The sequence below is a fragment of the Etheostoma cragini genome, chromosome 12, assembly GCF_013103735.1.
Source record: "Etheostoma cragini isolate CJK2018 chromosome 12, CSU_Ecrag_1.0, whole genome shotgun sequence".
NCBI classification, from domain to species: Eukaryota; Metazoa; Chordata; class Actinopteri; order Perciformes; family Percidae; genus Etheostoma; species Etheostoma cragini.
The window spans coordinates 9864834-9877903 of record NC_048418.1 but is presented as its reverse complement, the minus strand read 5'-3'; the positions used below and the strand labels follow the sequence as shown (position 1 = coordinate 9877903).

Sequence of the window (13070 nt, the reverse complement as noted above, 5' to 3'; positions counted from 1 at the left end):
GGTACTTTAGTTGGAACTATGGCACTAAAAAAAGCAAAAGGCAAGGATCAATATTTTCTAAAAGAGCCCACAATTGGAACCCCTTTGCTGCCCCACTCAGGGGAAGCATACAGGTTAAGGGGCGAAACAATAGTGAACCTGAGACACTTTCTGACGATGCAGAGGGGTCCTCAACAATGTGCCCACCTTCTCACCGTGGAATCCCATCACAAAGACTATTTATCCAAGTAGCCCTTGCAATTCCTGCTTGTAGCAAAGCATCTTTGAGGTGATTTATCTCACCCATCAAATTAGTGATTAAAGAGTAGTTTTTTTCAACCTGGTCCCAAACTTCCCAAGTTTTTGTGTCAAAGACTAAGGTCACACTGCAGGCCTTGAGGCTTAACAGCAATTTATTGCTAGATGCAGATGTTTGACTGGCTGTTAGTATTTTTTATAAATGTGGCCCTCATCAGACTCAAGTAGGAACTGGGCAGTGGACACGGCCTGAAAGTGACCTGCATGTGCAAAAGAGACAGCCCCATGTTTAAATGCTTATCAAAATAAACCCATGGATATATCAAAAGAACCAAGGAGATGTGATAATTATTTTGTGCTACTACCTCCCGACTACTAGCTACTAGCTAATAGTCGTCAGTTTGGGAACAGAGCTGTTGACGTTACAGGCTTTACGGCATACAGCCCTAAGACGTATTATTAGATAATAAATATGTTGAATAACAGCCATCATATCCACTTGGGAAAACTGTCATATGAGCCTGCAGTGTAGTGCAGCAAAGCCAGGTGCAGTTCCATGGGTCTGCTATGCGTTTATTTTGCACGTTCATTATGCCTAGTTATTAGCTCTGGATCAGTCTATTAGTGCATGTTATAAAACTTTTTTTTTTTTTTTAAATCTGATATGATATGATACATCTTACTGATATGGACCACATATGAAAGTGGAAAAGATTGGATCCCATGTGACTTGGCCTGTTCACACTCATCGAAAAAATAAAAATAAACTAAAAAAAAAGATATGAGCATAAATATGTTAATTTTTGCCTGAAGTCTGAACGTAGCCTAAGTGACTAATGGAAACAACAATCTTTGAAATTGGTCCAGTAGCACCAGGAGCAGTGAAACAAGCTGAAATTACTATAGGCCATTGCAAACCTTCAATTTACATCAACAAAAAGTCTAACATTATGGAAAAGATCCCCTCAGAGGACGGAAACGGCTATCGCCAAAACCACCAGACTCCATGTAAATAAACAGTAATTCTATCATGGTAAAACATACCTCATTCAAAGTAAAACCATCAAAGTTAGCAGACAGTTTTAGTCTTGATTTGTCTTTCCACTGTTCCAACAATCACCATTCTGGTTTGCTTTAAATAAACCCTTGACTAACCTATTTACATAGAAAATATGCTGTCTCCATACACTTTTCTCAGCTGCAATTTACAGTGGGGTTCGAAGGTTTATGCAACCCAGATCAAAATTTGTAATAATGTGCAAAAAGAAGCAGAGAAAAGATGGAAAAATCTCTAAAATGCATCAAATGACAGATAAGACATTCATATAAGATGTCACAAAAAGTAAGATTATATTTCCATCATTTACACTTTCAAAATAACAGAAAACAAAAAAAAAAGGCATCTTCAAAAGCTTGGGCACCCTGCAGAGTTTATAGCGTGCACTGCCCCCCTTTGGAAAGCTGAGACCTTACTGTGTTATGGATTGTTCTCAATCATCGTCTGGAAAGACCAGATGATGTCAATCTTAAGGTTTTAAATGCCCAGACTTATCTTACCTTGCCCCGACATTCAGCACCATGGGTTCTTCTAAGCGGTTGTCTAGAAAACTGAAACTGAAAATACTTGACACTCACAAAGCAGGAGAAGGCTTTAAGAAAAATAATCATATTTTTGCCTAAATATGATTATTTTGTGTCTTTGTCAGTCTGATTGATGCTTCTGTTAAGAAATAAATCAGACGTTACTCAACAGTTACTCACTACTTGAGTAGTTTTTTCATCAAGTACTTTTTTACTCTTACTCAAGTAAATATTTGGATGACTACTTTTACTTTTACTTGAGTCAAATAATTCTGAAGTAACAGTACTTTTACTTGAGTAGAATTTTTGGCTACTCTACCCACCTCTGCCTAAACGCTCCTGGCTTATTTATGCTCCTCTACTAGTCCATTAGTCTCCACCAATCAAAAGAATCAAAAGGGTTTCTAGTAAAAATGTATCCAGGTTTTGAATATTTTCATGTGAAATCCATTGCTAAGTGTTTGCTAACTGTCTGCTAACTTCTTCCTCCCAAACTTGATGAAAATAATGTTCTTCTCTTCCTGTAATGTGTTGCTAGGTGTGCTTGTTCTCTGTAAGTTGCTGGCTACACAATGAGAGAATGCCCACCTTTACCTGTTTGGTTTTTATCCCGGAACATCTCCCGACTCAAAGCAAATGCTCCCAGCATGGAAGACCCATGGGGTTCTGTCTCTGCGCATTAGCCAATCAACAACCCTTTCCAGCAGTGTACAGCATAAATAGATGGGATTGCTGCTGAACATCACATGGCAGCCAGCCTAAAGGATTGCATAACATAAAGTTCAGTCCCTACTTGTCAGAGCCAGGAGTCACGTGACTGTATCTTGTGAAAAAAAAAGATGTAAAACATTTGAATGAATGTAGAAAGGTGTTCTCTAAGTCATCTAAACCCTTCAGTGTGCTTCCCCCCCCCCCCCACTGTCTCATAAGTGAATAAACACGTTTAGCACTATTTGGCCTTTTAAGAGGCTCAGGAACACCAGTGACATCACATACAGAAAACTAAGGTTAGGCCTAAAGGTTTGAAACTTCACACAGGTGTTGGCGGCAATGTTGGCGGCCAGGTTGGATCAGTGGTAGAGCAGGTGCACACGTATCTTCAAGGTTTATGCCTCAAAGCAGAGATCCAGGGCTTGAATCAAACCTGTATGTCTATCCCCTTTCTTAACTAACTGTCCTGTTTAAAATTAAAAGGTGGAAAAGTCCAAGCAATACTCTTAAATAAAGGTTGGCTTTGTTTGGTGTATTTGCAGTGTGGCAAAAAAGCATGTCTTAGTTATTGTAATTATTATTAATATTAATGATAGATGAGGAAACAAACAGTTTTGAACCATGTTTAAACAGATTTAGTTAAGGTTGTGTTTCAATCAAATGACAAACAAGCAAATTTTTAGAAACTAGAAGAATTTAGGTTTCAAATGCAGACTCATACACACCTTTTGGTCTTGCAGGTCTTCTGTTATAAGGTTTTCCATTTGGGTATGGCAAAAATCAAACAAAGAGAGGTAGATTTCAACAGACTGTATGTTTGGGGAGCTGATGAGGGGATTGGGAACAGGTGTGCAGGTGGAGATGGTAATAAGGAACAGAGGGGAGGAGGGTAGGAGGACAAACTGAGAACTAAAACTTGTAATCGGCACCCAAAAATAACGACATTAACACAAATCAACAGATTAAATAACGGGGACCATTGCAGGAACTGCCATGAGACTGGGTGTTGACTTGGTGTTATTTGGTTAGTGTAATTTAAATTATGATTGTTCAAAACTCCATTAGTATGAATCAACCAAGGGCGTAACTTTGGGTTCAACATTGGGGGGGGGGGGGGGGGGGGGGGGGGGGGGGGGGGGGGGGGGGGGGGGGGGGGGGGGGGGGGGGGGGGGGGGGGGGGGTTGAGATCTTCACTTTTGAGCAAAATGAAAAATTTCACTGTCAAACACTTCTGCATTGTGGTGAATTTTCCTACAAGCTGTGTCTTTTCTGCATCAAATTGTGCTCCAAATGTCTTTATTTATGTCAATGAAATTATAAACGTTTTTTGGGGGGTTTCACTGGCCAGTTTTGATTATCCCCCCCACTGTAAATTAAGCATAAAGGATCAACACAATCACATTGGATGAGCCTGACATGTGTGCCCGTCCACTGATGCCGTCTAAAATTGAAACTATTAAAACACATTAATGAGCCACACTGTTGCCTTGGGTGACATGTCTTCATTACAACGGGCACTGTAGATTATTTTGAGTCAATCCCACAGATGTTTTAGGAAATATTTAAAGATTCAGGAAATAATTTTTTTTTTAATAAATATTTCCATTTTCAGTACTAGGAATGATAGGAGTGAGTACCACAGACACAGCAGCGAAGTTTTAAAGCACTAATTCATTGTACACTTTGGATTTGTTGACAGAATAATGTCAACCCTATTTTTTTTAATTCTTCAAATTAATTTTTTTTTTTTTACAAACACTTTCAGCTCCCATCCTCAAAGACTGAAAGCTAAAAGCTTTAGTTCATAAACATCAGCAAAGGTAGTGCCACCTACAGAAACAGACTTCAATCTCTGAAAATGTCACACATTAAATTTAAAGTGGTTTCAGACTTGTCCTTTTCCATCTTGGCTTTGAGAAATCTACAGTACTTCAGCGTGACTTCTATTTCCCAGAGGTCACACCCTTTCTTGCTGCAAACCAACATCAGACATTAAAGCAGAGTCCAGTGTTTAGAGACTAGCTGTGTATGTGCGTGTAGAAAATTTAATTATTCAGTAGTGGTGGGTTTTTCCACTCACGGCGAATGTAAAAGCAGAGCATCTTTTTCTACTTCCCTCTTCTGACCTGCTTGGTGCCATCAGCAGCTCCCAGAGTGCAGCTGGGCCGCATTAATTATTCATTGTTATATCTCTGTGAAAGGTATACAGAGGCCTTCAGCTCTCTGCCTCTCTATCACTCTCTATTTCCAGCTCTCCGCTACAAGCCCCTTCCCCTTCCTCAGAGCCAATAAAAAGCTTTGAGTTCTCCAGTAAAAGCCAACCATTTTAAATTGACAGGTTTAATTCTTGCTGTATTTCCTGCTCAGACATGACGTGATATTTGTCTCTATTAGCTGACAGCAACATCACACTCTAGAGGCTGCTGCACCTTAAACATAAATGTGTTGTAGACTTTTTATTTTCATTGAAGTTTTACTATTATTCATTCAGTTTAATTACTTCCATTTACCTCTAGTGGTATCTAGCCATGTAGTTAGTTTTTTGCTTATTAGTCCAGGTACAGAGATCCGTCTTTCGGATTGAGGTGACAAATACATAGGCCTTTTATTTAAGTCTAAAGCAGACTTCTGAACATATTACATAGACCCTCTTTTCTAATCCCTTCTTACAAGTTGTTTCAATCTAAAGTCTATTCTGCATTCTTGACTGTACTGACTTCTTGCTTTGAAGGATGAGTTGCTGTCAAATACAGCCCTGCAGAACCAATGGACTTTTTTAAAGAAAAGTTTGAACACACTGGTTACAGTTAAAGTAATGACATTTACTGAAAAGAGATGAATGAAAATGATCGGTAGCCATTTTCTCATGTAGTTGTAAAGCCCAATAATATAAAGTTTAAAAATCACAAGGTCATGGAGAGACCTTAATCACTTGAGTCAGTTGGGGAAGAATTTTTTTAATGTCTAAATTTAACTTTAATCATGTAGGCCTGTTGACAGAAGACACTTGTCTCAAGTGGGAAAAGCACAGGTGTAATATAATACAAAAGTTAAAGGTGGCGGAATTCCATTTGCTTTGGTTTCAGGCTCCTGGTAATGTGCATGCTTGCTCACTTTGAAACTGGCATGACATTTGAATAGAACAGAGCCATCTTTAATGTTTTTTGTAATACTTGATATTTTCCTACTCCAAAATGCCAGCAGTAACCATTTTAGCAGAAGTTTTATATGCACATAAATCAAAATGTTGTCATATAGAACCAAAATTATTGCATAAAATAGGAACTAAGGGCATGTTTAAATAAACTAGTCTAGATTTATTTTAATGGTCTTTACCTTGCGTGACAAGATGACTGTCCCGAGTAATGTGTGACCGTGATGCAACAGGATTTGACGTCTGGGAGGACACAATCTACTTATTCACATTCACTGTGTGTATGTGTGTGTCTGTCCCCCCTGACCCACTGTAATCCTGTGGTCTGCCTGCACTGTAATCCACACACACACACACACACACACACACACACACACACACACACACACACACACACACACACACACACACACACACACACACACACACACACAATCCAGCATCAGTCTCTGGAAAGAACACAAACTCAGGTCTACTGAAAGAGCATATAACATGTTGTGAGCTGTATCCAACCTTAATCATAGAAGAATACATATAAGACATGACCACAACCACACAAACACACAAAAACACACCCACCCACAAACACACCCACTTACCCACACACACAGAAGCAGGAGGTCTTGGAAATACACATTCATGTTTATTACCATTTAGCATAAACAGAAGACAATCATTAGACTTTTTTGACATAGACTTTTCATTTAAAACGTGTAACGTATTTTTTTCACAATCCCCTTTTCTTGTCAAAAGAAAAAGTAATTCATATCCAATAGTAACAACTGTACAGAGACAGCCTGGTACTAACAATAATTCACTTAGAAATTAATCTTATTTAAGTCAATGCAAATCATGAGACAACAAAAACAACAGCTCAAGAGTTTCCATCACAACATTGTTTTCTTTTCCCTCCACAGCGTAGCCGAGTGATCACGAACGACTAGAGCTCGTATGTACTGTACATGCACTAAAGTGCTAGTGTTCAAAAGGCATGCGAATATTTGACTGATATTTGTACAACTGCCTTCTAAATATGCATAAGGTTATTGAGTTTGTTGTCACCCTTCTTCTACACGTTTACGGAGCCAAACCTTCATCCCCACCTAAAAATAAATACATTAGCATCAGAAATGACATCATGTGTCTCTGCTTCAGACCCGATGAAGCAGAAGTAGTTCGTTTTGTTTGTTTGTTTGTTTGCTTGTGTTGTCCTTCCTCTCCTTGAAACTAAACTGAAAAGTCAGGCTTCAAAGGCTGGCAACAAAAAACAGAAGGTTCGCTCTTATTAAAAAAATAGTTTGAACATGAATTGATGCAGGACAGCATAAAAAAATTAAAGTGTAAACAGATGAGAAGAAATGGTATAAACGTATACTTAATACCAATGCAACAGCTGACCTACAGTTTTCACCTGAAAAAAGTTCAGAATTGTGGCTAAATATGTATATATATTAAATACATATGTGACATGTAGGGTGATGAGTAACTCAAGTGTGTGCAGGCACCTCTTTTGGAAATGTAGTTTTAAAATCTCCCTTTGATTATATTACAGTACATCCAGGTTCTTTTAAAAAAGGTTCTGGTTCCTCGATGGTCAGCTGGTGATACTGGGTGGATCACACCCCCCTTCAGGCTCCGGCACTGGGAGTCTCTAGGTTTGGGAGGAAGGGGGAGGGGTTCTGAGGTACTGGGTCTTTTAGGCTGAGGTGGAGGAGTGTGACAGGAGGTAGAGGCAGACTCACGCTGGCTCCTCGCCCTCCAGAAGGGTCTTCCGGAGTCCCAGCGGCGGGAAGGTGAACCTCCTCTTTGAGCCCTCGTTCCACTTGGGGGAGGAGGAGGGGGAGCGGGCGGCCCAGCGCGAGGGGGGTCGGCGGTTGGCCGGGCGGGCCGGTCTCAGGAAGCAGGAGTCCAGGGGTGGAGCCACCGGAGAGCGAGGCAGGTCCTGCAAATGACAAGGAGCTGTCAGACAGGGGGTGAGGGAGCGGGAGCAAATAAAGGACTATGGAATGTAATTTTATTAGGAACTTTTATTTCCCTATAGCCTCCTTATGGTATTTATATTGTTTGTGTGTTACCATTCTACACTCATCATTTTAAATTAGTCCAGGTCTTTACAATCTGAACCTGCAGTAGATCCAGATGAGGATTGTGTCATATGGTCGAAAGCTCCATAACAGCGCCAAAGTTGGTGGCCCAGGAGTTGAGGTTTTTTTTCTCAACTGTTTTTTTCAAAAGGGTTAAGGAGGAACTGTCAAGATCACTAGACTAGACACAAAGGTTTGTAGACATCAAGGTTACAAATGTAACCATTGCCATAACAAAATGTCACTGACTATATCATAACATGTATTTACGATCTGCTACGGTACACAATAGAATATTCAATAAATAAAAAAACACATAAAAACTTTCATTTAAACAAACAAATTTAGCTTAATTTTATCGTCTTTTCACCATCAAATCACCAAATCAATACTTACTGGTAATTTTTGAGGATGTAGTTAGAGGTATAGTTTTATCGTAGTGCATAATGCTCGGATATATTTCTAATGTTCTTTTCCCCTCGTGTACTTAAATGAGGGGAAAAAATCTTTGCGACAACTTTAAACAGACGTTGTGCCGATAGCCCATAATGTTTGAGCGGATGATGAGCAGTGCAACAACTGTTAATGTTAATGACAAACAAACTTTAAGGATTAAAGAACCTAATGATCTCACTATGACTGAGATTATTTGCTCTAAAATCACAAGCCGAACGCCACCACTTCAAGAAGTATCTCCTGTTTTACACAACTTAAACAAGCTTGTGTAACTTGACAGATAAATCAACTGATTTCATTAACTTATGAAAACACTAAAATAAAATAAATGATATACCCTGATAATGGTAAGGAACAAGGCTAATACTGCATGTATTAGTTTACTTTATGTAATTACAATCGTAATTACAGTACGACTAGAAAACTGGAATTATTCCAATTGGGCAATTAATAACACAAAAAGTGCTTGGAAACCAAATAAACATGGACGCCAATGTGGAATGGATCAGCCAATGTCTCTCACTCAAAGTAACTGAACCACCAGTTTAATGGATATCAAGTTATTTTGTCAATGCACATTGTTTTTAACCCTCACACAACTCTGCAGTCTTGTTGAGTTGTGCAATGGTGTGAACAAATGGTAAATCTAACAAACATTTCCCATTTTTGTCATTAGTGAAATAAAATCTAATCAAATAAAGCAAAACAAAGAACAGCCTTAAAAAATTATCAGTAGTTTGCGGGGTTAATAAACCCCCCAAACTACGGGGTTTATTAATTTAGTTTAAAGCAACACGCCACTGTTTGGACATAGGGCTTATCACGGTCTCCCCTGGCTGTAGATGGGTGGGCCAATGACTTCTCAGACAGTCAAGATCCAGAAGCATACCTCTACAAACCAGAGTTTTCATAAGGGGAGCTGCGTGCTTTAGAAAAAGAACGAGAAGAGGAGGAGGTTGCAATCACGCAACAGCCCGAGGACTTGATGCATCCTGCAGTCCTCGACATTATTTTGGTGTGATAAAGTCAACTGGGAAAAATGCAGAATGGACCCAATAAACAGCTGTCCACAGAGTAAGTGATTACTGTAAACATGATACATGGTTATCTTACAGGGTAAATCGATGCATATTAGACCTGTACTCACACAGAGTTGCTGTGTGATATCTTTGTGCCCAAGTAGCAGTGCTTCGGCTGTAGCCTACTTCCACCCAATATAGTCCCAAATGAATATTTGCCTAGGAAATGTTCTAATCCTGATCTGTATTGCTATTTGTAGTCGTTGTGACTACGCAAGCCACAGGAAGTAATTAGGTTGTTTCTTGTTGGCTCATTTTTACTCACAACATGCTAACCGGTAACATAGGATTCTATTCACTAAGCTAAGCTAACAAAGAATGCGCTGGCCCACCTATCTACAGCTAGGGGAGATTGTGATAAATCCTATTTCAACCATCAGTGGCATATTCCTTTTAGACCATGTTGTATGTGTGTATAAAAATGCTGTGGTATACACAGATTAATGGTGATGGAATCACAGAGGCTTTTATGCAATTCCCCCCTAGATAAAAACAGGAAAAGAGGGCGCCAAGAAGAGAGAAAAGTGGCATTGGGTGAGTTTATTTCTCCCTGTCAGAATCATGTCAGAGTGTGGTTGGGTAATTAATCACACCGAGACATCATACCACTGGCCTGATTTATAAATAGCTCATCAGGCGTCAGATTTTGGCTAAAGGACAGGGGACAGTGAGCCAGCAAAGCAACAATCTAGTTCTGCTAAAAATACACGGCAGTGGCAGTGAAGCTGTGGTGGTGTTAGAGTATGAAATGAAGGAAAAGTCAGATGGATGAAAAGATAGGCCACCAATGAGTGATGTGCTACACAAACTGCAGTCCTGATGAAATGGCAGAGAAACAAGTCACATAGACGGATGGGCGGCGTCACCATCAATAAATAATTTGTTTTTGAATACAACTGATGGATTGTGTACACACACCGGAAATACAGACATTGTTTAATGGGAGGCTTGTGGGTTACTACAATTTCCTATGTGATGCTAATACATCAGATGCTATAACGCCACAAATCATGCACCAGTAATGCAGGAATGGCTGCTGAAGATAGCAACGTGAACAGCTTAACATCAACTCTGACTTCTCATATGCTTCAACCTTAAAAGTGAAATCCACCGTAAAAAAAATGTGACATTGTTAAAACCGATAATGTGATTACATCTGACGATAAGCGAGTCGACTCTCAAATCTGAAGGCCTCTTCCTGCACTTTAACTCATCATCAAGGAGAGTTGTTAAAAAAAGGACAGATTGTCAGTCGTTTTTGTTTTTCATTCCTGTCCAGAAAACTCTTTGCTTCAGCCACGTACCACATCTGAATGCAAAAAGTAGGATGATATTCCTGCTAATTTGGTTTTTCAAAAGGTATTTTGCCTAATGTAGGAAATTCCTAACTGAATTACAAGTAGGCGAGGAAGGTTGAGAAACCAGAAAGCTAACTACAGCACTCATCATAAAAATGCAACGACAGTCTGATAACATTTTGTAACAGTGGAAGTGTATCTGATGGTGAAATTTTTCTTTAAGCATGCAAAATGGACCAGAGTAAGTGGTTAATATCCACAAGGCATCAAACACAACCCCGGAGCATCGAAAGTGATGAGTGTTAGCAGCGGCCTTCTTCAGTATTATTGGAGGATTTGTTAGTGTGAGAGGAAATGGCTAAGGGGAACTGTAAGAGGAAAGAAAACACTGTATGGAAAAAAAGGTGACAACTTCACAGTTGCACACATGGTGACAGAAAGAGGAGCACCTGGTGGAAACACAATGTTAGATATTATATTGTTGGGGCTTCACAAGGCCCCCCAACCTGCACTGAGGAATGTGTGAAATGTTGAAAAGAGTTGTCTTTTTTTGTGTCAGGTATACTGTTCATGTTTTATGATCAGTAGTCAAGACACAATCAGATGGACCGAGTTTGCTTTAAAGGACCATACTGGTGGTATTGCAGGATCTATCCCATTAATGTAAAATCATATTTATTTCACATTACGGCCAATCTTCATTTAATTTCTTCTGTGTGGTATGACAATCAACTTGCTGAAACTGTAGAGGCATAATACATTACAGATAATATTTTAGTTTTTTGTAAAGCTAATGTTTTTATCATACACTAATATATTTTAGAGAGCAGGAATTGTACAAGAGTTTGATCTTGAGAAACTCACATTCTTGTTGACAAAATATTTATGCTCGCTTATTGTTTGTCTCTAAGAATTAACGGCCTATTTTAGCTAGTCATAAACATTTAGCTCAGGTAACACTAGCTGGCTAATCAACTCAACTTTAGCTGTGTTTTTTATCACCTAGCTACCCACTGTAATTTAGTTACCCTGAGTATTAGTTAACCTAAACTAAAAGAAAGGAAAGGAAAAGTCCTTGTATTTGCAGAAGTACAAACAACAGCGTGTCTCTGACGACATTCCTGAGGAAAAGTCATAAGCAAGTTCTTTCTCTGAAAGTCAGATTCAAACACAACGAAGCAATTACCGCCTAATGCCATGGGTGTCGTAATAAAGACGACTTCAAGAAGGACTTAAAGTGAAATTATTTTTTTAACAAACAGCCGATAGCTGTGTTTGAAATACAGTTGACTATACTATCATTATAGTAGAATTATTAATTTGCAGCTTGAAAAAAAAATAATGATATGGCCAAAAAAGTTCACCAGGATTTAGCTTACACAATGCATTGTAAAGACAAAAAAAGTGTCACAAAATTGATGTATGCTTATTCATATCTCCCTGGTTTGTCTCTTAGAACTAGCCTTGGCCAGTGTAAGAAGCCTACGTTGGATAGTAGACAGCTCGGTTTACGCATGTTGATTAATTTCAAAGTTATTCATGTCTTTTTAACTCTAGAATTGACTGTATAGTGAGCACTGAAAAGTGAATGAGTATAACCAAACTCGTGCAAGTCTCCTAAAGTTGATTTTCATACCGTACTGGTGGAAAATTGTATTTAGATCTAGTAATCTCAAAACGTATGGTATGACATTGGAAAACAGTTTATGTGATTTATGTGGTTAATGGAATAAAACATGCAACAAAACACCATTATGGTCCATTAAAAAAAACAAATGATCTATAACAGAGCGTACATGCATTAACACGAAAAAACAGATGCATAGCTGTCGCACAACTTTTGACACCACTCCGATGGCTTCACACACTGTCACTCTGCCGTCCTGTGAAGCATGCATTAATGAAAAGGGTAAGGAGGGGGAGGAGGAGGGGCGGGGTCTGCAGGGCGTGAGGTGAGAGTTCCGTGTGGCTGGTGAACCCCCCGCCAAAGGTTTGTAGAAGAAGAGGAGGAGGAAAAGGAACTTACATCACGGAGACAAGCTGAGTTAAAGTCCCCAAGGAGTTGTTAGTATGACAGTTTGGTTCTGGATCAGAGCACAGCGGACAGGGAGGAGGAGGGAGAGATAAAGCCCAGAGGGGAGGAGAGAGGAGGGGAGGAGGGAAGATAGAGTGGGAAATGTTAATAGGTATATTCGGGCAAAGAAGAATTTTGATAATTCTGGCATATCAAAGGCAGAGAGGTTTACCAGAAGAAATAAGGTGGCTGTGCAGTCCACACAGAAAGCAGTAAACACACACCCATTCACTTTAGACCTGGAAAAAAACACAACTGGGACGTTGACCTTAATGTAGATACACACAGGCCAGTTGGAGAGTGTTGGAGATAACCAAACCATTAATATGAATGCTACAAATAAACCACACTACGGTTGGATGAAATGTCAATTTACACCACAATAACAATAAGGTT

At 39.4% G+C, this 13070-nt stretch overlaps 1 protein-coding gene across 1 annotated transcript in view; it reads right to left on the bottom strand.

Moving 5' to 3' along the window:
• Window positions 1–6514: 6514 nt before the first annotated feature.
• LOC117954854 (microtubule cross-linking factor 1) overlaps window positions 6515–13070 on the bottom strand; it is a 66005-nt gene continuing 59449 nt past the window's right edge. Inside the window, exon 15 of the mRNA XM_034888884.1 lies at window positions 6515–7625. Coding sequence (XP_034744775.1) covers window positions 7422–7625 — 204 coding nt within the window. The 3' untranslated portion in view covers window positions 6515–7421. The remainder of the gene's footprint in view (window positions 7626–13070) is intronic.